This window comes from Nansenia antarctica (assembly GCF_963989245.1).
Source record: "Nansenia antarctica genome assembly, chromosome: 3".
NCBI lineage: Eukaryota > Metazoa > Chordata > Actinopteri > Argentiniformes > Microstomatidae > Nansenia > Nansenia antarctica.
In genome coordinates this window covers 48,285,468-48,312,327 of record NC_137688.1, presented here as the reverse complement: position 1 = coordinate 48,312,327, position 26,860 = coordinate 48,285,468, and the positions used below count along the sequence as shown (strand labels likewise).

The 26,860-nt window shown below is 45.5% G+C and overlaps 1 protein-coding gene across 1 annotated transcript; it reads right to left on the bottom strand.

Annotated features, from left to right (window-relative positions):
• Positions 1 to 841: 841 nt before the first annotated feature.
• On the bottom strand, positions 842 to 26,387 carry pla2r1 (phospholipase A2 receptor 1; the record flags this gene model as incomplete). The annotated part of the gene is made up of 31 exons (XM_080527341.1): positions 842 to 1,059; positions 1,816 to 1,851; positions 2,188 to 2,364; positions 3,236 to 3,358; positions 3,756 to 3,890; positions 4,090 to 4,273; positions 5,670 to 5,905; positions 6,455 to 6,575; positions 6,775 to 6,914; positions 8,032 to 8,149; positions 8,420 to 8,556; positions 8,688 to 8,791; positions 9,056 to 9,120; positions 9,744 to 9,904; positions 10,605 to 10,640; positions 11,259 to 11,394; positions 11,891 to 11,975; positions 12,460 to 12,605; positions 13,002 to 13,210; positions 14,098 to 14,264; positions 14,616 to 14,731; positions 20,120 to 20,230; positions 20,420 to 20,583; positions 21,042 to 21,230; positions 21,961 to 22,110; positions 22,253 to 22,366; positions 22,526 to 22,690; positions 23,139 to 23,312; positions 23,515 to 23,904; positions 26,084 to 26,145; positions 26,317 to 26,387. The coding sequence occupies 31 exons, from the start codon at positions 26,385 to 26,387 to the stop codon at positions 842 to 844; spliced, it is 4,440 nt and encodes a 1,479-aa protein (XP_080383467.1).
• Between the last annotated feature and the right edge of the window lie 473 nt (positions 26,388 to 26,860).

Below are 26,860 nucleotides of genomic sequence, written 5' to 3'. Positions count from 1 at the left end.
ATTATATCTACATAAGGCTACACAGACTACATTTCAGTACCTTATGTTTTAGGGATTAAAGCTCTACTCTGTTTTTATAAAAACAAAATTGAGGCCAGAATTCAATCCATTGCAGATAGCAGCTTTTCACACTTCAACTACAGTACCGAAAAGCTATTTTCAATTGATTGAATGCCAACCTTCGATTACACAACACTTTCACAATGTCTGTTCCCGGTATCTTTCTGTTCACCGCATAGAAAGTCTCCTCGGCTTTCCGGTCCATTGTAACAGAGTGGATTTCTGTGGTTTCTGTTACTCATTTCTTACATACACACCAGTCATCCAAATCCATGATTTGGAAAACTTTAGTGTGAGACGCCATTTTGGTGCATTCCAAACATCCATTATAATGTGAAAATATAGGTCACAGTATTCTTATAGTGTAAAAAGGCTGTGTGACCATGTGACTCTAAAAAGGGTGTGGTGTGACTTGCGCATGGTTTCCTTTTCATCTTCATTATGAGGGTTGGTGTTGGTCAACCATAGCCCTGAGGAAACAACATGGCTACCGTAGGAATCATATGACGTCCTCGAATGTGTCATGAATTCCTGTTAAATTGAGACTGCAGTGGGCACGGCTAAACTCCCTCTATGAAAGTTGCTCTGCTATTCACCATACAGAGAGAGAGAGAGAGAGAGAAAGAGAGGGAGAGAGAGAGAGAGTGAGAGAGAGGGAGAGAGAGAAAGAGAGGGAGAGAGAGAGGGAGAGAGACAGGCAGACAGAGAGAGAGAGAGAGAGAGAGAGAGAGAGAGAGAGAGAGAGAGAGAGAGAGAGAGAGAGAGAGAGAGAGAGAGAGACCTATTCTCCAGAGTGAGCTTCCAGGTCTGTGATGAGAACGTTTCCGTCAGAGTCTGTGGCCTGGGAGCTGGTCTGTCTGTAGTAGGCGTTCCCTAAGGATGGAAGCCTCTGGAAGCGTGTTGTGTTCTTCTTGTACACGAACCATAGGACCGCTGCCAGCACAGCAAAGATCAGTATGGCCACCAGGACTGCTGCTGTGATGATTCCGTGGTGCAACCCTGGACCAGATAGATTGGTGATAAACACATGTTACTGTGAGCTTGATCCGACCAGACATACGTACACAAAACATACGTATGCCAAATACATTCCCCATAGGCCTATTTGGGCTGCACTTGATTCGAGTTTGGCCAGTACAATGAAACCAATGTCCCAAAAGGTAAAACTCCAAGCTAAATCTTTAAAGCAAGGGAGGCTGGTGGAGGTAGAAGTCCATTGTAATGCATGGAATGGAATAAGGAATGGTATCGAACTTGATTACAAGCCTGCAATATACAGGTTGTACTGGCAGACACCTTGCTACCTCCACCTCCCAGGGAAGCACTTCACCTGCACTTCATTTACATTTACATTTTTGGCATTTAGCAAACGCCTTTATCAAAGCGACTTAAAACAAATACATTTGACTAAGTAAGTGAATCATCTCTCCACCAGTCATAGCAGGAAAGATTTATCTTTGCTCGGGCCAGGGGCCATTGGCAGTCGTAGTGCTAGAAATTCATCCTAGAACAGCACTATGAATACAGTTGAAGTATTCCTTAAGCTCTTTATTTTGTTCTCTCACTGTAAGTCACCTCTAATCACTTTTGAACTGAGACTTTCCCTACGATGCCTGTTCCTCTGCTTCCTCAACCCCTGGTGTGTACCATCTGTTATCAGTCCAGATAAGACCATCTGCTTCAAAGACGCTCACTTTATGGCTTTTCTTAAGTAAACATTAACCAAACCGTCAACAGCATAAACATCATTCATACCGTTTAGGGGCTCCACTTCCACCTCTGCAATCGTACCTGCAATAAAGATACAGTCACATGACTCAGGTCAATTTGACTCCTCTGAATAGAACATAGGATCAAAATACACTATTGTAGTCTGTTTTCCAAGGGTTTGTTTAAAGGGCAGTTTCAATTACATCAAATGAAATTGTGGCATGATCATATTCACTTCCTGAATATTTCTAGTCAATTCCTGAATTGACAACCATTGTTCAAACAGCCACACAAACCTACCCTTTTATAATGAAGCAATGTCTTATTTGTGCTTTCTTAGCAGTATGCTATAGTGAATATTGGAATATAGAGCTTTATTTTAGTTTCCAGTGAAGGTAGGAAGTTGTAGGACTGCACCTGAGTTCGTTTTACAGACGAAGCCCAGTTTGTCGGTGCACTGGGAGAGGTGCCAGACCCCGTCAGACACCCTGGTGGAGACGCAGGTGTCTGCTGAGAGCAGGCTGGGATCAGGAGCCTTGAAGTGCCAGTTGGTGTAGTCCATAGGTGCACCATCCAACCATGTCATGGCATCATCTAGAATGGAAGGCCAACAAAACAGACTGATCAGAAATCCTCTAATCATAGTGATGCATGGTCCCAATTATTGACTGTTCCCAGTAGTGTGCGTTTGTGTCCCGCAAACAATATAGCATATTCAGGGAAAGGGTCTCCACCCTGGGACTCTGTGTAAGTCTCCACTATGGTTTGAAAATATAAAGCTTATAAAGCTTTGTTTTGTCCACGGTTGGGATCAATTAAATGTTAATTATGGACTGACTTATATAGCGCCTTATTCCAAAGCGCTTTACAATGGCCTCTCATTTACACACACATTCACACACCAATGGCAGAAAGCAATTTGGGGTTCAGTGTCTTGCCCAGGGACACCTCAACATGTGGGTTCGAACCGCTGACCTGCTGACCTTGCAATCATTAGACACTGGCTCTACCTCCTCCGCCCCAGATAAATAATGGAGACTAATTAAAAAAAAAATATATATATATATATATTATTACTTTTTAAATAGGCACTACATTTTATAAACACTGCTATGTCTGTCTGTTTTTATTGTATGTATTAATGTATGTGACCTATGTGTGTTTTTAATGTGGAACTGTATTCTTGAGCTGCACAGGAGAATTTCTGTCACTGTATGACAGACAATAAAGCTATCTTGAATCTTGAATCTACAATTACATCACAATTCAATAAATGAAAAGTGTCACTTTTTATTTGCAGTTCTTGAATTCTTGCCATTCTTCAACTATTCAGCAACTCTTGAACCCTGACTTTATCCAAACGCAATGTGAAGCATTCCCAGTAAATGTCTTTGTCAGTAGTTATCATATTAGAGATGCAGTAACATTATTTTTTTTTTTTTTAAGTACAGTAATGTGGTCTTACTGTCAGTGTTGAAGTACATCCCCAACCACACGGTCTGATGAGGCAGCCCATAGGACCACAGCTGTTCTAGGACAAAGCGGTTCTGCACCTCACTCTCTATGGTCAGCACATCAGAGGTATTTGCTGTAAAATTGAGCCGGAAAAAAATCCCACTTAAAAACAATTATCTTAGAAACATAATTATCTTGTAAAATCATGAAACGTCTCAGAATGGAGCTACTCTTGCTGTCCTGCAGGGGGAGTGCTCCCCACACATTTGACCAGTTTCAGCAAAGACTCCATTACAAATATTGTGCATGCCGAATAGAGAGAATGACTACAAACATAATAGACAGCATGAGAAAGAGAGAGAGAGAGAGAAAGAGGCACGGAATATGGATTGAAGGACAGTTGTGTTTTCTATTGGTTGATTGAATTGATTCGACAGTGAATATTTGATATTGATTCGACAATGAGGCGAACAATGAGACGTTGAGCTGATCCTAGATCTGTGCCCATACCTCCTGTAGGCCTACTGTACCTTTGTGTCTGCAGTGCTCTCTGGCCTGCTCCAGGGTCAGTCTCTGGACCACAGGCTCAAAGCTGTAGCAGCTGAGGCCAAACTTCACCCACGTGGATGGACACACCACCTCATAGGTGGTGAATGCATTGCTCTCTATGGAGAGAAAAAACAGGGAGAGAAAAAAACAATACTGAGTTCACTGTTGTGATAAAACGTGTAATGTTCTATGCGATGCCATAAAGTTTTTTTCCAGAAACCTTGGCATTAGCTTAGTGAGCTAAACACAGAGCTTAACGCTCTGTCGGCACATGAGCGAGCTGCGTGTTGGAAGCCCGGCGGTTACTCCACTCACTGGGGGGCGGGGTGTGGCACAGGGCTCCCGGCAGCGTGTTCTCACAGTCGGCCCGCCGCCAGCCGCCGGTGACATCCATGTACACGCAGTCGCCCAGGACAAAGTCATCGTCGTCGTCATCAGCCGCGTCCCAGTGGGTGAAGATTGTGTCGCTGCCGTCCGACCACTGGTAGTTGATCCCGTCCTGTAGGGGGGGAGTGGGGGTGGGGGGGGGGGACAGACAGGAAGTCACACACAGGGAGTTACAGACACTCCTACACTCAATCAGCGGTACTGTGAACTAGGATTGCTATGGGACATGGGAGGGTTGCCGATCGTTTCATGCGAGCGAGAGGAAAGGGACGGCTACGAGTGCAGTAGCAGGCAATGCTAACTGGTCTGTGTGTGTGTGTGTGTGTGTGTGTGTGTGTGTGTGTGTGTGTGTGTGCACGTGCGTGTGTGCGTTCTTGCGTGTGCATGTGGAAATCAATTCTCTCCTTTCCTGTCCTCACCCCACATCTCATAAATAAGACATTCCATTGGTCTCACATATTCTTGGATCCACATGTTATGAGTGGCTTAGAATTCCTCCATCTAGCCGATGGGAAAACATTACCAACATAAGCTGCAATACTGTGTGAGTAAACCACATAGCTATGTATGGGCCCAGGGCCAGGAGGCTCTCTCTGAAAACAGGCTGGACAACTGCAGTCATGCCAGCGCATCTTGTAAGCCAGCAGGATACATTGGAGACATGTCTTGTTGCCTTATGTGCGTTGTTAAGCTGATATAGTGTTATGTCACTCGATACAGTGTGCATTCTAACAAGAGGTGCAGCAATGTGTGTGTGTGTGTGTGTGTGTGTGTGTGTGTGATGAAACATCCTCTAAGTTAATATTATATGTGTACGATGGTTGCTGTACAGTCATAAACGTAAATGAATGTCTCCCGATGAACTGATTGCACTGATTGAGTGTTTATGTCCTTAATGAACTTTGTATTTATGTGGACAAAACATTTCAAATGTGTGTGTGTGTGTGTGCGTGCGTGTGTGCGCGTGTGTGTGCATGTATGCGCGTGTGCGTGTGTGTATGAGTTGATAGGGCTCAAAAGACAAAGTATCAATTTGATATCTTTGGTATCCTCAAAATACATTAGGTTTTGATGATACAAACATGCTACGGATAGATTAAAGGTCAAATCATCATGCTTTACGTCATTAAAAGAATGAGATGGACTGAAAAGGGAAAGAGAAAATAATATCTGAGACGCACACTCATGCTGTTCTCTATTGGCGATGCCACGTTTGCTATCTGTGCCGTTTATAAAAGGGTTCTAAGCCTAGGCTGTGTTCCTGGTGTGGGTTGAGTCTACACACATACAGTATCCCTAAGATCATCCAAATTCAATACATGCCACATCAACTTCAGCATGCTTGTTAACGTCATCATAAATAAATAAACACTGACATACACACACACATTCTCACACGCTTACATACACACACACACACACACGTACACACACACACACACACACACACACACACACACACACACACACACTCACAAGGCCAGAGGTATTTCACAGGGGATACATACGTCTTGACTATACAGTCCAATCCAGTGGGGGAATGCCAATCTATTCACAAGGACAGTAAGGAAAGCCTGGTGGAAGAGGTCTGTAATGCTCACTAGCTCAGACTCATTCTCTAAGCACTCATTCAGCGCCTCGTACCAGCTCATGTTGCCATGGACAACCCTGTAGCTGCGGTTCTTGTACTCAATATTGTCAGGGAGAGGGTGGAGATAAGAGTGGGATGGAGGTTTAGTTGGGTCTGCTCCAGAGAGAGAGAGAGAGAGAGGGGGGTGGGTGGGGGGGAGGGAGAGATGAGAGAGAGAAAGAGAGATTGTTTCAGGATGACTCATGAATTTGTCAGGATCTCATGAATTTGTCACATAAATCACATGCATAGTTTCTGTTCCTGGAAGGCCAGCGAGAGGTCCCTGCACCTACTCCTCCCTCCCCCTAGAGGGCGACCATAGGTCTGTTCTCTGGCTCTATCTTTAGCTGGGTAGTGTGTTAGCAAGCTGAAAACAGTCCAAAGACATCTATTGTGTTGTGGTCATCCAGGATCAGAAGCACTGTTCGATTGAATGTCTAGCTCATCAGTCAGTCGTATTTAGATTTCAATTGTTGAACAGTCTCAGAGATGCTGCTGCCTGTTGCCATGTTATCAGTAAGTAGACATAATTCTGAGAGCACAATAACAAGTGGTACTGTAGGACTAACAGCCATATCGCTAATCACTTCGGAATACTGTAGATCGCAGACAAGACACACAGACAAACAGGCAGGCAGGCAGACAGACAGACAGGAGTCCTACCTTGAGGCTTCTCACACACAAAGCCATACCCAGTCTCTGAGCACTTTTCATCGTACCACTTCCCTGTGAGGTGGAAGTTATGGTTGTTGGAGAGAACCGTGCACAGTTGTTCGACTCCGGCCTGGGGTTCACACACACACACACACAAACACACACACACACACACACACACACAAAATGAAGACACATTCCTAAATACATAGACAGTAAAATACAGTGCAATAGACCACCACTCATGGGTAGGGGCCAGAATTTTCCAACAAATACTCCATACGCCCTCCTCAAGGCTAACAGAATAAGCTAATAGGAATGCAGCTTACAGTGAGGTAGCTCTTGGGTTCTATAGGAGACCAGTTGGTATAGGTGAGACGCTCCCCATTGGTCCATCTCATGGTGTCCTCATCCCATAGACCAATCCAGACGCCTACTGACCCTCCCTGGAGCAGCATGGTGATGTAGGCTGCAGGCGTGACAAAGGCAGGGGCTATACTGTACTGCATTATTCACACTAGCTAGCACACCATTTAGAATGCATGGCCAACGCATTGGTTCATTCTAAGCGGCAGGCCAGTGTAGATATTGGAACAGAGAGTGTGTTTGTATTGAATTCAAGGCATACAAAAAGAAGCGAGGCTATTAGCACTCCTCTCTAGCCTCGTAGGCTTAAAATAGGTTTAACCCTTTAAGCCCAAAATCCATATGAGGTGAACTAATGCATATGAATCATTCAAACGCTCTTATGAATCATTAACACCATCTATAGGCAGGCTATGGGCAGGCTAGCTTTTTTTTCCTGTTGTTTGTCACATGACTCAAAACATAGGTTCTATTTTCGTATACATATCTTGTGAGGGTGCAAATCACGCAACTTCTATTTCCACAACATGTTAGCTGTCTAGCTGTGACCACTTGCTAGTGGCTACCGTTGCCAGTTCTGTTTGCATCCAGCACACATGCAGAACAAAAAGGGAGGACAGATGCGGCAGACATTGAAACCATGTGTGACACACTCTAGTGCTTTGGTCCTCATGTCGGGATCCGATGTAATGATCAGACTTTTCTTAAAAACAATTTTTTATACATTTCCGCATTGTTGAAAATCGATGACACATGGCTAGTCAACTAACAGCTTGTTTTGTGTACAATGTAAAGTAGTGTAATAGTTAACTAGGTAGCAGTGGGGGTTACTCACTGAATCCATTGCATTGCAGCATTTTGGCTTGACTAGCGAGTTTGTGTTGTGATTCTCAACAACTTGGAAACGTAGTTCCGTGTTCCAAAAGAAAAGTCCAAAACATTTTGATTGGTTGCCGACATGCGGACCAAATGATCAGACTGTGTCACATGTGTGAACGAACCACCTGACATGGATGAGCTGTCTAGTGTGTCCCCACTGTAAGTGAGATGTTCTATCAGCTACTCTCAGAAGACAATATGGAACTTGATAGAATAAGCTAACAGTCTTCACCTGGGTGAAAGACAATAGACGGAAGGCAATTATAAATACATTTGAAATGACCATCTGTATACCCCGTAGTGAGAGAGAAACTGATTTGGTATTTGTGTCTGAACTGCACCTTGCTCGATCTCATCCTCGATGGCCACCAGGTGCCCTTCGAAAGAGCCGCAGATGGACTGGGCATCATTCCAGCTCTTTCCCTCCTCTACGTTGTTGGGTAGGTGCAGCAGTAGACACTGCCATGGCCACCACCGTCACACACACACACACACACACACACACACGCACACACACAACACGACAGCGAAAAACAACAACAACAGCGAATGGTCAAACCTGGGTGAGTGTACGCATGTTTTCCCGATCCACATTTTCTGTAGAAACTCTCTTTTGAAGATGCTCTTTAGTCTAGCATTAAGGCTTAATCTGTGACAGGGAAAACCAGTCAACCTTTGTGTTCCAGTAACATTGTAAGGACAGAGGGGATAGGGGTGGATGATGTGAACCTTGTGTCCGTAGTAGAGCCACCTCTCTGGGCAGCCCCCGATGTAGTGAGGCTCTCTGGGGATCTCCACCACTGACACAGTCCTGCGCTTACACACGTAGCCATGGAGACCGTCACACTGATTGGCCGACCACTTCCCTGTGTTTGACATGTCAGGGACATAGGTCAGGTCTAGGTGTATGTTTGGCAGTATCCCTGTGCAGATGTGTAGTGTGTGTGTGTGTGTGTGTGTGTGTGCACTAGGATGGTTGAGGAGACAACAGTCTTACCTGACAGAGAGGACATGCTGACACATAGTTTCTGTTTCACAGTGGCATCATGGGAGCTGCCTTCTGCCCAATCTTGATAATCCAGAGGGGAATTGTCACTCCAACTGCAAACACACACAGACACACACACACACACACACACACACACACACACACACACACACACACACACACATTTAACAGACAAGTGTACAAAATGAACAGAAAGACACACACACTCATTCACACACACTCATTTACCTCACAAGTATACAAACAAAATGAACACACACCACACACACTCCTGTTAACACTCCTCATTCTGAATAAACAGCTTCATCCATTCAGTAAGGGAGGAGGGAGGGTTAATCCTCTCATCCAGCACACACCTGAACTCCTCCCTCACCAAGTCTGAGGAGAGTCCGATCCACCAGTCTGTGGATCCCAGCGAGAGCTGGGGGAGAAAGAAGGAGAGAGAGAAAGAAAAAGAAGAGAGAAAGAAAAGAAAGGCTTAGATCGCTCATTCGAGTCCAATTACTCCCATCCCGTCACCCTCCGGCCCTCCCCTGCCCTCCCCTGCCCCCTCCCCAGCCATTTTGCCCACGCTCGAGTGGAGGATCACCATTCAGCCCCTCTCACGCTACAAGTGCCCATTCAACCCCTCTCCTTCGACTGGTTCTCTCCTCTTTTATCCACTCTTCTGTTCTTCTTTGCCTTCAAAAGCCCTTCTCCACCCTTCAGTTGGGTCCAAAAGAATTCGGGGGTTGCAGTATAAACACAGTTCTTTCTCCTCAATGTGAGGGCACTGTGTGAATGTGTCGGCGTGTGTGTTTTGTATGTGTGTGTGTGTGTGTGTGTGTGTGAGTGTGTGTGTATATGTGTATGTGTATGTGTTGTGTATGTGTATGTGTGTGTGTGTGTGACTTGTGTGGGAATGTGCTGGCGTGTGTTGCGAGTGAGGGCTTTCATGTGCGAATGTGTGTGTGTGGATGTGTGTGTGTGTGTATGTGTGTGTGAGTGTGTGTGTGGATGTGTGTGTGCGTGTGTGTGTGTGTGTGTGTGTGAGTATTCACCGACCCTCCCCATGCGTTCTTTGACAAAGCGGAGCTCCTCCTTGGAGTGGACAGACAGCAGGTCGGCTCCCATCATCTTACAGGAGAGAGTAACGGCCTCCCAGGGAAAGGTCTGTTTGGCCAACAAATACTCTGCTCCTTTGTAGAACACCCAGGGTTCATTCTCTATAGGCCAGGGGAAGATGACACAAGGGAAAATTATGTTACATAACGTAGCAGAACAACCAAATAACACACACCTGTATTATATGGAACATATGTGACAGGATCTGGTGAAAAAGTCCCCATGTCGGGCAAGGTAATTTTTCAGTTTTTTTACAGATTATGAAAATGCATTGTGATTGTAAGCTTTCAAATGATGTGTCATACATTGAAATCTGATACCAAATACCGGAGAAACTCGCTCTGAATCAAAACAGATGCGTTTGCTACCATCGTGTTGGAGCAGCTAAGAAGGAACATCGCTATCTAACTGCATGTTTAGCTCATCACAACATGCTGAAAGAACATCAACATGCTAAAAACACATAACTACACATAATTAGATGATCACACAATCCTTGCTTTTGTCCTAAAACGTAAGTCAATGGATACAAGCCATGTATCACTAACCCAGTAGACTGAAGCAGGATGGGACGCGGTACAGTGAATCCAAATCACAAATTAAGTATTTAGTGATCCTAAAATTATTGTTTGCTATATTGAGTATATTGAGCCGGCTGTCAACTTTCGTAATATGAAAAAAAAGAAATAACACATTAACAAAACAACATTTGCGCAAATTGAGAATTGCCGACATGCAGACCTTTTCGCCATACCGTGTCACATATGTTATACATGTGAACAGATGGAAAAGGTCACTTACGGTCTGTGTACCAGTAGGGCTTGTTCAGCTCCTCACCTACAAGATGAACACACACAGGCATTCTTATTGACAAGCATTCACCTGGATTGGACGGATTGATTGATGGAAGGCTGAACAGGTGAAAGGATGGACGGACAGACAGACAGACACAGACAGACAGACACAGACAGACAGACAGATACACAGACAGACACAGACAGACAGACAGATACACAGACAGATATACACACAGACAGACAGACAGGCAGGCAGAGACAGACAGATACACAGACAGACAGACAGACAGACAGACAGAGAGACAGATACACAGACAGACAGACAAGACAGACAGACAGACAGGCAGGCAGAGACAGACAGATACACAGACAGACAGACAGACAGATGCCAGTCATCCAGACAGACAGACAGATAGACAGACAGATAGACAGACACACTGACAGACAGACACACTGACAGATACACAGACAGACAAGACAGACAGACAGACACCAGTCATCCAGACAGACAGACACACTGACAGATACACAGACAGACAAACAGACAAGCAGACAGACGCCAGTCATCCAGACAGACAGACAGATACACAGACAGACAGACAAGACAGACAGATACACAGACAGACAGACAGACAGACAAGTGCCAGTCATACAGTACCTCTGGGTACCTGACAGATCCACTCGTGCTTGGTGTCACAGGGCTGGGGCAGGAGGGTGTTGGTGAGGTCACTGTACACAGCGCAGTTACGTCTGTCATCCTCCTCGTTCTTGTCCTCTATGAAGGTGGACATCACCTGGGGACCAGCAGGGAAGACACACCAGTAGACTTGCTGTGTTTCTATCCACTATATATTAACTTAAAAACGTTCTCCTCAGTCCATCATCAAGTATGGTCCCAAAATATAATTATTGTTTGCATTAAAGCCTCATAGATAGTCCTAATGCCAAGCTTACATTTACTGTACTTCCTGGAAAAAGTAATTTGATGATGCACAAAATAATAATATTACTTGTGGTGGAGTGATGAGACACATACATGAAAATCATTTTGTAATAATAAGTATTCTTTTAATGAGCATTATATGTGTGTGTGTGTGTGTGTGCACCAATAGCTTTGCTGTCAGTACTGTGCAATACCACTGTACTACACCTGTACCACGGTGGAGGTAGAAATGGGGGACGGGCTCATTGTAACACATGGAATGGAACCAGGAATGGTATCAAACCCAGGTCATTGCATTAACGACAGCGAGTCGTCCTCCGATTTGCGTGGTCTACTGTAGTACTTACAGGGGTGCGGTCAGACCATTCCCAAGCTCCAGCCGATTGGGGGTCTCTCTTATTCAACCCCACCCAAAACCAACGACCCTCTGTTCTGAAAAAGTGGAACAGAGGAAAAGCAGAGTGAGAAAGACAGTACGGCACAACGATGAACGTACGGATCAGTTACGCTACAAGAAAAGTTGCACGTCTGTCTAAGCAGAGCACATGTCACTGCTCGATGGGAGACATGTTTCTGAGAAGTATTTCATTGGATGCTTTTTTGTCAGGTGGACTTGGCGTGACATGGCGGTCTACTGTCACCCTGCGATCGTTTGTCACAATGAATGTATTATGTAGGACGTGCACATCCTCCTGCAGACTAAACTACTATGTAGGGCTTTCACACGACAGGACCGACCCGAACCATACTGTGCTGGCTTATATATTTCCGTCACATTGGCCTTTCCAGCCCTGTGTCCGTCACTATGGTGACTGTGTAACCAGTCCAACCCAGTGCAGCTCAGCCAGGCCCAGCTCGGTTCAGCTCTGTAGTGTAAATTAGGACTGTGTCATTTTTACGATTAGGTGGCACTAACCCATCGAACATGTTCCCGAGGACCCTCTTGATGAAGGTCTGCTCTTCGTAGCGGTAGAAGCTTGCCAGATGGGCTCCCAGCGCCTGGCAGAAGAAGTCTGCCTCCGCCCACGAGCGCTTCATCAGCACCTTCTCACTGTGGAACGCCTGGGGAACCCACAGTCAACCCTTATACAACGTCACCAAATCACACCACGTCACCGATCACACCATGTCACGGCTAGCACTGCTCCTACCAGGGTTGGGGATCCATTTGAATTGAACTGATTTGAGTGAATTGACTTTAAATTAAATTAAATGGGAATGTGCCCCCCACCCCCCGACCAAATAGGTCCCCACAGAAGAGAGGAGGCGAGACAGAGAAGGCAGAAGAGATGGACAGGGGAGAAGAGATGAAGACACGGGGGGGGGGGGGGGGGAGAGATGGGTAGGGGAGGAGATAAGGCACAAGAGATGAACAGGAGAGAAGATATGGAGATGGGGGAGAGAGAATGGAAGGAAAGGGGAGGGTCGAGAAGAGCACCATTCTGATTGACAGCTGACCTTGTAGCAGCAGAGCAGTCCAGAGCCTGACTCCCACCCCGGTGGACAGGGGGTTGTCACGTCAATGTGAAACCCGGGGACCTGGACTTCTTGATCACTGTTGATGCTCTGCTTGCATACAGACAAAGCCTTATGGGACTTGCAGTGCTTCACCTCCCAGTGACCAAGGGCCTCGCCGGCTGTCATAGCAACACAACCACCAGCACTGACTAGAGAGAGATGGATAGAGAGAGAGAGAGAGACAGAGACAGAGACAGAGAGAGAGAGAGAGAGAGAGAGAGAGAGAGAGAGAGAGAGAGAGAGAGACAGAGACAGAGAGAGAGAGATAGAGAAAGAGAGAGAGAGAGAGAGAGAGAGAGAGAGAGAGAGAGAAAGACTTACACTTCACTTTTTACATTACATTTACATTTTTGGCATTTAACAGAGAGAAAGACGACAGACGTACACTTAGTTCATTTACATTACATTTATAATTTTGGGCATTAAGTAAGTGAATCATCTATCCATCAGTCATCATAAGAAATAGTAATCTAGGCCAAAACCAGGGGCCATTGGCAGTTACAATGCTAGAGGAAGGAATAGTGTGCGTGTGTTTGTGTTTGTGTGTGTGTGTGTGTGTTTGTTTGTGTGTGGTGTGTGTGTGTGCGTACGTGCATGTGTGTGTGTGTGTGTGTGTGTGTGTGTGTGTGTGTGTGTGTGTTTGTGTGTGTGTGTACGTACGTACGTGTTTGTGTGTGTGTGCGTACATGCGTGCGTGTGTGTGTGTGTGTGTGTAAAACTTCACTGTTTCCTCATTGACTAAGTGAATCTGAGATTGTGAAGCACTAATTCCACATGACTCATGATGACTTCATGAGACTGTGAAGAGGAAATGAATGTAGAACACCAGACACTTCTGTCTGGCCATTCATTGTTTATGATCTACAGCTTGCCTGTAAGAGCAAGACTGCAGTCATCATGGAAAGTGAGGGAAGTTTTGTGTATGAACTGCATAATTGTGTAGTCTGCTCTTGTGTGTGTGTGGGTGTATTTGTATGAGTGTGTGTGTGTGTGTGTGTGTGTGTGTGTGTGTGTGTGTGTGTCTGTGTATGTGTACCTGGCTGATGCCTGTTCCAGTTGGTATAGAGCACAGGAGGAGCTTTGTGTTTACTGTGCCAACCGTACACTCCAGTTTTGTCCATGTCCTGCAGTGCCGTCCAGTAATACACACTCCCATTGGCTCCCAACTCACTGACCAGACTGTTCAGGAAAGCCTGCTCAAACCTGTGATTGGACAACGTTCATTGTTGTCATCATATAAAGATGAATACCAAACAACCTGTATGATTGTTTGTTATCACAATAAATCAGATTGTGACTTAAAAAAGAAAAAAAGAAATATCAGAATAGAATATAAAATATTCAATAAAATAGAATAGAATGGAATAGCATAGCCTAGTATAGTATAGAATAGAGTAGAACACTGTATTGCCACTGAAATGACAGTGGGTTTTTCCACAGACAGGGCAATCCTACGCTGCTCGGCCCACCAAATATTATAATTCTCACTTCTCACCAAAGGGGAAGGTTTAAATAAATAAGTGATAAAGGAGAGAAATCAGAGAGATTGTGTACCTGTTTTCCACTGTGACCAGAGGAGTAGAGGAGCAGTAGTAGCCGTCGACAGCGTCTAAAAAGCTCTGCTCATGACTCGTGATCATGTAGCAGGAGTTACCTTTCCTCTTCCAACCCTGCAGGAGGAGGGGATGGGGAAGGGGGGGGGGCATTCAAATATATTGAGTTGTATTTACAACATGATAAAAACAAGGCATTTCGCTTCACCTGACATCAATATCTTAGATGTTTGTTTGTTTTTAATAATAATACAATTAATAATAAATTCCAATTTCTAAAGCACTTTTCATTGCAGAAAGTATCTCAAAGTGCTTGACAAGATAAAAACAAAAAGTTAGTCCAAGGGGATCTAGCATAATAAAGGGGCAAAAATAGATTAAGAATAAACAACCAAAATAGAAAAGTGCCAGGGAAACAAAAAACAAAAACTAAGTGTAGGCCCGCCAATAGAGGTGAGTCTTTAATCCTGCTTTGAAAACTACAACGGACTGGACAGCCCTAAGGTGGTCAGGAAGGGCATTCCAGAGGTGTGGGGCGCTGGAGCAGAAGGCCTGCTCCCCCACGGTGTGCAGACGGGTACAAGGGGCATTGAGAAGTTTGAGATTGCTTGAGCGGAGGGTGTGTGGATGGGGAGGGGGGGATGGGGAGAGAGAAGGTCCATCATGTAGGCAGGTCTGGTGCCATTTAGGGCTTGAAAACAAGGGGGAGGACTTTATAGAGTATAGGGAAAGTGACCAGGGAGCCATTGTAGGTCAGCAAAATAGGGGTCATGTGGGTAGACAGTTTTGTTTTACTCAGCAGTGGACCAGCTGTAGTTTGTGGGTGGCATTTGCAGGCAGGCCTCCGAGCACTCTGTTGCCACATCCATCTGAAAGAAAATGAAAGCATGGATCCTTGGTTTTTCATCATCTGGGATGGGGAGGGATGGTGTATATATAGTATATAAGTATAAAAAGTATCGATTTAGGTACCGTTTTAAAAGTAACGGTTTGGCACTGATATCGGATAAAACCCAAACGATACCCAACCCTAATGATATGTTATTTACAGTATGGTATGTACAGAACAAGGGCAATAGGTCTTGTGCAAATAAGCAGTAATGTGCAAACAAGCAGTAGTGTAAAAGGTAGATTTAAGTCCTGATGGGTGGTGAAGGGGGGCTGGGGGCTAGGCTACCACCAGGATTTTGAATTCAGCAGAGTGACATATGCAGGGAAGAAGCTGTTCCTTAGGCTGGTGGTGCGGGAACCTAGACTCCTGTACAGCCTCCTGGATGGGAGGAAGGCAAACTGTCCATGGCTCAGGTGAGAGGTGTCCCTACTGATGCCTTGCACCCTCCGCAGCAGACATGGCTTGTGCTGGAGGTCCCCGATGGTAGGGAGTTGGGCACTGGTGATGTACTGGCTGGTTTTCACCACCCGTTGCAGGGCCTTCCAGATGGAGACAGAGCAGCTGTCATACCACACTGGCCACTTTCACACCGGCAGTTCCGAACGGTTCGCGTACCGAAACCTCCGAACGTTGGCGCTGTCTGGCGAATGAGCCCGCGTTCATACCAGTGTATCATTCGCCAGACAGCGCCAACGTTCGGAGGTTTCGGGACGCGAACGCGAACCGGCGTTCGGAACTGCCGGTGTGTAAGCCCTAACTGTGATGCAGTTAGTCAGAATGCTCTCGATGGTGCACCGATAGAAGTTGACAAGAACCCAAGATGGGCTTTTTTCAGTCTCCTCAGGAAGTATAGACGCTGCTGCACCTTTTTGACCAGGGTCCTCAGAGATGTGGACTCCCAGGAACTTGATGCTGGAGGCACGCTCCACCTCCATACCACTGATATAGATCAGGGTGTGCTCGCAGCACTTAGCTTTCCTGTAGTCCACAATGAGCTCCTTGGAATTCTTGGTGTGACCAGGTTGTTGTCGACACACGACACAGCCAGCTGATTGATGATGGTGTTAGAACCATGCACAAGTGGGACTGGAATGTGTGAGAACACCCTGGCTTGAGCAGGGGGGTGATGGTAGAGGTTTTGAAGAGTGAGGGCATCTGACCAAAGCGATAGGAGACAGTCCATGTAGGAGAGCAGTCCATGTTCTAAATAGTGAGGTGGGGATTGAGGATAAAGGTTTAATCTTTCATTCAAACAACAACAATTGTTTGGTAAACAGCTGAGGGATGGGCTAGAGAAATGTAACCACTGTCAATTTTGGGTGATCGCCCCTTTAAGTAAAAATTCAAGACCTAAAAACATGACAAATAATACAGTAAGGCATCAGGTCTATTCTCTTCTAAACTACAGTTACAGTTCCAAAGGCTGAAAGCAGTCAAAACAATGTTATCCCCGGCTGAACATACTGTAAAACCCTCGTGAGAGCCAGCTTTACTGTACACACCTGAAAAGACTTGGAACTGTCTCATAAACTCAATCCACCGTCAAGCTAAACTGGGTTGCATTACACTCTAAACATTTTGACGGTAAGAAGCACATATTTCAGAATTAGCCTCCAGACGATGGTGTCTAATACAAGCAAATACACATGGAAGGAGTTCTGTGTGTGTGTGTGTGTGGGGGGGGGCAGGGTTGCCAGATTGACAATTTCCAGCCCAACCACAGTCTAAAAACTGCCGAATCCACCAAAAACCAGCCCAAAACTTGTTTAGTTACAAAACAAGTTAACCAAAGACTAGTGTTATGTTCGTCCTTCCACTGGATAACAAACTGGGCATAGGTTTCCAAAGCCTTCTTTATTACCAAGATGCAGTGGCATTCAACAACCTTGGTAAGCCTTTTCAGCTCTACTCAACATGTCATGGATACTACTGCGCATGTGTAACCCAGTGTTTCCTCTATATGCATTTATTCGTGGCGGGTCGCCACGAATGAATTTCCTCCGCCACTAATTGATTCAGACAGTCCACTTTGATTCAGGCTGCGCAGAAAGGCAGCGAGTTATTATGACCGGAGAACAGAAAAAAAGCAGATTGAAGCTAGATTTAGGCCGCTTCCAGACCAACATTTCGTTACGATTTAGGGCGTAGTTATTTACAATATGTTACAATGTTGCAATTAACCTCGTTGTTTGTGTTCGCAATGCAATCGAGACTGAATCGCTCTCAACAGGCGCGCGGCGCGAGGCGACGTGCTTTCAAAACAGTTTTGTGATTGGTCCGAATTTAGCGGGACATTTGGATTTCTCTCTTCTCCCGTCGCCGGTGCCTTTAATCCCGTATCCTAATCAAAAATGCAACATCATCAGCGACGACTGTGGGTTATTGCATTTACTGCTGTTCTCTGGTTCATGTTCTTATACCAGTGCTCAGTATAGAGTATTTTAAATGAACATTCGTAATGTATGTCTCTGATGTTCATGGTCAATTAAATCAGCCTATTTTGTGAAACAAATAATGTTCCCGCTAATGGGTTAACCGAGCATTCTCGCACCTAACGTGCAAGCACCTAGCTTCGAACTATTCATAGCAATAAGCGTGGGGCAAAAATAATCTATTGCCTCTAAAATCACCACGAACAGAACGGCGGAGGTACGGGTAAGCAGGTCTCATGTTGGTGTCCTCAAAGGTAAGAGTTGGTTTTCTTTAACTCTAATACTTTAATTACCTTGCTGTTGTTGTTTACCGAATGCTCCATCTGACTGTCACACTGTGATTTTACTTGTGTAAACAGTTAATGAGTAACGTTAGCCGGTTTTGTGCGTGTACTCTCATGTAGGCCTACTTCGTATTGATCTTTCTGTGTGTGTGTGTGTGTAATGCGCGTTCCGCATGTTCCGCTGCAGCTGTAGGATATATTGGTATTTGATCACCTTCTATATAAAATCACCTGCTCGGCTTTAATGACTTAACCGCTATTTAAGAAATTATAATTGTTGCCACCCTCTAGTTTTTGGTGAAACTACGTCTTTGTTGTGAGCGCCAGTGCGCGTTTTATGCGCTTGCACACGGAAAAAAAATAGACAACCGCTCCGCCACTAATGTGAAAAATCCTGGAGGAAACACTGTGTAACCTGCAATGTATACTGGGAAATATTGTCATATACATTGTCGGCATTTAGCAGACACCTTTATCCTAAGCGACTTGCAATAAATACATTATCAATACAATTCTATCAATGCAGTCTGCCATCACTAACCAGCGGGTAGAGCTTGGACTTGTCAATTTCAATGGTCAGCCCCTGTTGTTTATCGTCTAATAAATGTTCCTATAATCACACTGGGCGAACCAGTTGTAGGTTTCCCTGATCATATACTCAAGGTTGCTGGGGAGAAGCTGCATGGCCTTATTTGCTATATACTGTATATCTAGCGAATGGCAAACACAGCGAATAAGCTGTAAAGTTGGCTGCTTTCCTTTGAGTAGGGTGATTTTGTAACTTTTTTGTAACTTTCAGTCACTGACATTTTGATACCGCCCAGCCGCCCAAATGCTTTTTTTCCCGTCCAGCATGATCAAAAGTAGCCCCAATCTGGCAACACTGTGTGTGTGTATGTGTGTGTGGGGGGGGGGGGATTAAACATGGAACTCTGACCGACCAACTGTGAGTCACAGGGGATTAAAGGGGGAGGAGTTTATAGGGACAGGAAGTGCTGATGTGGAAGTGGGCTTCCTTTGACCGCCCCCCCACCACGACCGCCCCCCCACCACCACCACCCCTCAACCCCTCCCCCACCACACTTGCACCAACAGCCCTGGCCAACACTCACGTGCGTAAAGAATGCACAAAAGCTGAGGCCATCTTGTCTTCCAGGATGTGTCAGAGGGACACAACGAGGGGCCATTTGCACCCGCGACGAAAAATGACCCCCCCAAAAAAAAAGTTGTAAAAGAAGACTCTATTCTACGGAAGTCTGAAGCTGAATCATCAAGAGACTTCTTTGTGTGTCGGTCGCTTCTGCTGCTCTCGGGGCTTTTCTGTCTATGTTAGAACATGGTGAACAAGCCCTTATGAGTCAAAAGGCCTAATGCCCCTGTAAACACACGAGTTGGCTGCACGACATGGGTCAGACAATGTGTCAGACCGGCTGTTGAATCGGCTCATTGTGTACTGAACTCAGGGGGGAGACTTGGCCATGAGTTGAACTCGAACCAGACTGGGCCCATTTTAATTCAATGCATGTCCTGATATGTGTGAAACTATTCGAACCACCCAAGGCGCAACGTCAGCACTTTACACGCCATAGGATGTCTGACAGTTGGATGTATCAAATGAACACTGGTGCCGTGAAAATCGTTATGGAAATACCCCCCAAAAAAGATGCGTTTGGACTTTCTAGATGAGATTAGAGTAGATGAAATGGGGATGTGGAATTTATAATGTTTCCATGGAGATTGAGGTGTGGTGTTTCCTGCTGAGACACATGCTCTGAACCAGGCTTTTCAGGTCCCTTTTCAGAAATAATTAAAGGTTATGATGATTACAGAGGTGTGTGTGTGTGTGTGTGTGTGTGTGTGTGTGTGTGTGTGTATATAATTCTACATGTAGTCCTACCTCAGGACAGCCCTCATCCCATGCGCCAGATCGGTTAAAGGGGAGAAGCCCTGCTCTCCTACACACTGCACGCAATTTCTCTTCGCAGGGCGCCAACAGCCAGTTCCCCTCCTATGATCAAACACATTTACCCATAAATGGCAATAATACGTGGCCTTACTCTTTCCATGCATTACAAATGAACTACCATAGCTTCCACATAGCATGAGCAGAAGTTCAATATCCATAATTTGACTACAAGATAAGAATATAGGATACTATAATACTATAAAATAGAGGTATGACAATTGGTGGTCGCACCTTTTTGTCAGCCTTGGCACAGAGCGGGGTGTTACCAGGGTGATGGACAGGCTGGTGCTTGTGCCACAGTGTCAGGGTGACCGGGGACCCGTCTGACCACTCCACGGCCGGGGATTCTGGCCTCTTCCTCAGACCGATCCACACTTCAGAGTTCGAGCCTGAGACTTCAGTAACACACATACTGTAAGTACACGCACACACACACACACACACACACACACACACACACACACGTACACACTCACACACACACACACACACACACACACACACACACACACTCACACACACACACACACACACGTACACACTCACACACACACACACACACACACACACGTACACACTCACACACACACACACACACACACACACACTCACACACACACACACACACACGTACACACTCACACACACACACACACACACACACACGTACACACTCACACACACACACACACACACACACACACACATACACACACACACACACACACACACTCACACACACACACACACACACGTACACACTCACACACACACACACACACACACACACACTCACACACACACACACACACACACACTACCCCAGTAAAGGAGAAGAAAGAGGCTGACTTACAGTTGGCTAACAGGCTGAGCAGCAGCTCCACCTCAGACAGGGAGTGGAGGCTGGTGAGGTTGGCCCCCTCGGAGACACAGGCGCTGGATGAGTCCTCCCAGCTGGTCGCCTCCTCCAGGGCCTTGTAGCAGAAGCGGTTGTGGGCCAGCCAGCCGTCAGGACAGTCCGTGTGATAGTACTGCCAATTATCTGAGAGTGGTGGATTCAGTACAAGTACATGTTCCATTTATTTATTTATTTCTGCTTTTTTTCCCACACATTTTTAACTGTTGTTCTGAGGTAATGTAAGAATTGATTGACGCTCCCCTCTCAGTTTATAAACGCTGTTTATGATATGGGTTTACATGATACTGTACTACTAGTAGGGTATGTTGGTTGAGTCAAAGAGCAGAACAGAAGAAAACATTTAGAAACAGAGGAGGTAGCCTACTTCCTGAACTTCCGCACGCTCGTTAACGTTACCCGGTTGACATGGTTTCACTGTTTAGTGCCTACTAATAGAATAGGTGTGTTTTCTGTTAGAGCGCTGCGCCGTGCAAGCCGAGGTCAAGAGTTCAAACCCCAGGGTGTTCAAACCCCACAGCTGTTGAGCCCTACAGCTAGCTTAGCTAAAGCTCCTCTCTCTCTTTCTACTCACTAACCACTCGATTTCACACCAACATTGAAACCACATTCTGTGGGTCAAAATACTTTTGGGACTAAACGTAATCAAGCACAGCCCAAACAAAGGATTTAAAATACTATTCGAACGCAGGTCTGCTCGAGACTGCACCACAGGAATAAAAGCGCACCACTTGTCTGCCTCAGCGCTCCCTCGCAGTAGACCAAAACAGAACCAACCAAACGGAAGAAGAAGCAGAAGAAGAAATGTGTCCTTCTTCCCTGACCCCCACCCTTTTTTGATTGACTGTGCTCTTACCCAGGGGCTCCGCTCTCCTGGTGTCGTTGGGGGTCTTCTTACAGATGTACGGTAGAGCCGACTCACAGGACAGACTCTGCCACTGACCCCCCGAGGCCGAGTTATACACCCCACACTGCCTGTTGTCCTGCAGAGGGGTTGGCGACAGTCCTGGGTGGGAAGACACCAAAGGCATGTATGTGGGTCGACGGTTAGAAAGCACGAGCGTTTGGCCCTACCCGTCTCTTTAGAGGAAACAGAGCCATAAAGGCGGAGGTATAAATATTGTAATGGAAGAGCCCGTTTCTCTTACCGGTGGTGAAGCTGACCAGGGTGAGGGGAGCGCCGTCAGACCACTGCCACCCCGCACCCTCCCTCAGATGGTTCAGTCCAATCCACACCATCACTCCGACGTCGGCCAATCGCTCTGGAAGACACGCAGAACACAACAATCGCTCATGACTAGAACCGAGGGGGCCAGCGCAGAACAGAACGGTGACAACACAGATGTCCTTACCGAGATTTCGCCAGTTTCTATGAGGCGGGGGGGGGTGGGGGTCTATGAGGGGGTTGTAGCGTAGCTTACCTCTGATGTACCTCTGCTCCGTCAGATCTGTGATACTGAGCAGGCTGCCTCCCTGTGCCTGGCAGGAGGAGTGGGCCTGACTCCAGGTCAGGATGGTGTACAGGTTGAACTGGTAGCAGGCCCTCGTCTCCTGGTTGGAGTCCCAGAATGTGTCGCAGCTCCACTCTGACAGGCAGAGCCAAACACACTGGCATCACACAACTGACTAGGTCTCAGAAAGAACACTAAGACTTTAGTTGAAGGGTGCAAACTTAAGGACTTTCTAATAAGATACATAACTGATCGAATGATTAAAACCCACATGATAACTGCTAGTGCATCCTGACTTTAAATTCCAAAATGTCTTTTTGTTTGAGCCAGTTGTTATTAGGCATAATTAAGCATAAAACATACTGTGTGCTCTTTGTACCAGAAGAATGTTAATTTGCTTGAATTCCAGCTGGGGAAGGAGGTTGCACTAAAACAAAATGCTCCTAAAAATAGGACCTCTACAATTAGGTGTGTGTGTGTGTGTGTGTGTGTGTGTGTGCGTGTGTGTGTGTGTGTGTGTGTGTGTGTGTGTGTGTGTGTGTGTGTGTGTGTGTGCTTGTGTTCATATGTCAGCATGGGGCACCTCGACTGGGACAGAAGCCCCATTTCTCATCCTGGTCGTATCGACTGGTGGTGGCACACCAGCGATGGTGGTCCTCGCGCCCCTCTGCAGTACACTCTGAGTACCACTTATTGTTGTATTTGAAAGGCAAGGCACAGGGCATGCCATGGGCATTGCCCAACAGTGTGTGGATCTCTACAGTGGGCAGAAGAATCGATTGTCACTGACAGCTTTTGAAAGAAAAAAATGGACCATCAGACTATCCACCTTATATATTCTGTAAAATCTGTACATTTGATACATGACACAATCGAAAACAGCGAAAATATCAAACAGAAAGTGCATAGTCCCAAGTGCATATAATCTCACTGTGTGTGTACAATCAGCACCACACTACTCCACTTGCCTTCGTAAGGGTAGGCGCAGGGCCCCTCCCCAGGGGTAGAGTACCTCCTCCACTCGTGGTAGGACGACTTCTTGACCACCACCAGGTTGCCGGCCACCGCCAGCTTCAGCTGGGAAGCCCCATAGAGCGAGTTGCCGTTGCAGCGCCACCACAAGGTGCGGAGGGGCGAGTCGCACTCGAAGGTGCCCAGGGGCTGCGTGGCGTCGCTGACATTCAGGCCCAGGCAGAGGCTGCTGCCCAGGTTGAAGAGGCGGTGGCGGGACACCCACTTCCACAGCATGTGGCGGGTGGGCCTCTCACAGCTCTCCAGGACCAGGTTGGAACCCTCGGAGCTGATGCAGAGCTTCAGCGGGATGCTCTCCAGGATGAACAGTCCTTTGGCTGGAGACGGATGGATAGAAGGATGGATAAAGAGATGGAGGGAGGGTTGGAGGGCAAGAAAGGTTGCATCTTCTATTCAAGCAATGAGATTAAGCAAGACATTTTCCATAGAGCATTGTATAACGTAAACAACCAGCAGAAGATCCTATTGACTAGCAAGCCTCTTGTTACATTCCTTGACGACTCCGTACATGCTGCTCAATTATTTATAATACTGGTAGATATGTGCACTCCATTCATTCAAACTCATACTTCTCCTCAGCAGAAGGTTGAAACAACTTGATATGTCACATTAGTTAGAAAACAAATATATTGTATGATATCATTAAGAAAATTAAGTTGTTGTCGAGCTGTTTATTTACAAAAGTCCCTTGGAGAGCCATTTGCTGTGCATTTCTTATCACTTTCCTAGGCCTCCATTTCGAACTTAGCCTCCTCATATACCACAATGCAGTCTGATATTAGCCATTAGCAGTGTTACCTCAAAATGCTAAAAATGATGAGTCTGTTCTAGCGTCAGATGAATGTGTTATAACCAGGGGTCAGATGAATGTGTTATAACCAGGGGTCAGTCTAATTGCTGGAATCCCTCATCAGCGATGAATGGTGAGAAATGTCTTGGGGTAGTGTTCTTACCATGGCAGTTACTAAACGCTCTCCTTTCAGATATCCTATAGCAAGTTACATTCAGTCCACACTGTCGAGTGATGACAGAAATTGTTATCACATCATCAGACCCATTCAAACCCAGTGGAGTACTGGACAGAAAGATAGATAAGGCACCAGTTTCAAATTCCCCTCCACCAAAATGAAGCCTAATATTTCAGACAGTTGAGAGCTAGAGGGCGAGCAAGGGGCCATTGTGGTTCTAAGGTGAAAAGGGCAGAGATAATGTAGCTGAAGACAATTTTCACACAAAATACACGAATCCCCAAAAGAGGAGGATTACATAAACACAGCTGCTGTGCTACTTCAAAGGAAATATTGTCTTTTAGGTCATTCTACAGGCGTGAGAAAAGTTGGAATGTTTGTTGTCTGACAAATGTGCATATGTAGCCTACATAGACATTCTGGTTTAGGGTTATTATCATATAATATATTATTATCTTCATATTTAAAAAATGAACAAAACAAACAAAAACAGCACACACTTATATAAAGGATGAGATCAGTTGAGGTCACCAGATACTGTTTTACATGCACAGCATGTGCCTACATGGCAGGCATGTCTGAGCCTGTGTGTGTGTGTGTGTGTGTGTGTGTGTGTGTGTGTGTGTGTGTGTGTGTGTGTGTGTGTGTGTGTGTGTGTGTGTGTGTGTGTGTGTGTGTGCGTGTGCGTGTGCGCGTGCGCGTGTGCGTGTGCATGTGCGTGTGTGTGTGTGTGTGTGTGTGTGTGTGTGTGTGTGTGTGTGTGTGAGTGTCATTCCTTTGGAATCATCTCTGCTGACCTCGACTGGTTACCTGAAACTTTAACTCACCATGACATACAGTAGACCTATTTATACCCGGGAAACAAATGGTATTTGTGTTCTACCTGACCCAATCCCTTTCCCTAAACCGTGACAAACAGTGTTTATTTTATGTATATACAAACAGTGCTTATACTTATAAACTTGATTCTATTGAATTCTGATTCTGAATTCAGTCATTCATGCCAATGCATCCGCAGCATGGCTAGAATGAGTATGTGATGGTCAAGTGAACAGTTATTTAATTATTTAGTTAACGAATTGTGTGTGGGATACAATGAATCGCACCGTCACGGGTTAATTGACTGAGTCACTAGTCAGTTGCAGGTAACGTGAGTTGTGCGGTAAGGCATGTCTTGCTGCTGCGAAACGATTTGTTAAAGATTGACGGTCATTCTGCAGCAAAAACCTTTGCCGTAGAAATGTTTGGAAAGTTGCAGACTTTGATTATCAGTCATTACATTACTAGTGTCATTTGAAACCGGTGAATATAAGGCTACATGTTATGGGTTCAGCGAAAGCCTGTTGTGATACATTGCAAAACAACGACTTCCACATACCACGGACACATACCACACAGGGAAACATTTCTTTCTTTCTAACTATTGCTCTGACTTGCATGACCGTCGCAGGCTACATTTAGTTCTGCTGGACACATATTGACGAACACATTTTGCGTCCAGTGCGGGTCGAGACTCGACAGAACTTACTGTAGAGTTGGGAAAGTAGTGTTTTCTCCAGTACCACATCTTCTTCATTGATACAGGCGCAGCTGTTCACCAACAGTAATAATGTACATATAGAAACGAGCACTCCCAGAGATTCGATACAACGACACGCATGTATTCTCATTTCGACGACAAGTTGCAATATAAAAAGGGCAAGAAGTACATTCCGAGATTCTCAATGTTTAAAACCGGGTTGTTTTTCTCCACTAGAGAACTTTCCGTAAGTTTGGGGAGCAGCGACGTCACGGCCCACGGGTCTCTGCGGGGTAGTAAAGGCAGGAGGCATTTTCTTCCAGACAATTTTTTGGGCGGCGGTCGGCTTTTTGGTTATAGAAAAAAAGGGGTTAGGGTTAGTACAGTATTTTAAAAATAAAAAAAAAGATTCAAGTATATTTATTGGTTTTCAAAGGGTTATACATTGAAGAACAGGAGCAAGACAACAATACACACCCTCATTTTAAACAAATCTCCCACCCTAGTACAGTATTTCAACATGAACACACTGACCAAATGTAATAAATAAAAAAACAATGAATCGTTTGGTAAAGTTCAACTTTATTTATGCGTCACACACACATTGAAATGAACCGATTCCTCTCAAAATTCACATTCTACACAAAAATAGCGAATTCAAGGCTCAGCCTCGATTTAATAACAAATCAAAACATTCAGAAAACTTGACACATTATTGCAAGTAGTAGCCACTCATCTCATTTCTCAACTGCATCATATGCCCCAACCTACAGTAAGTATATGAAT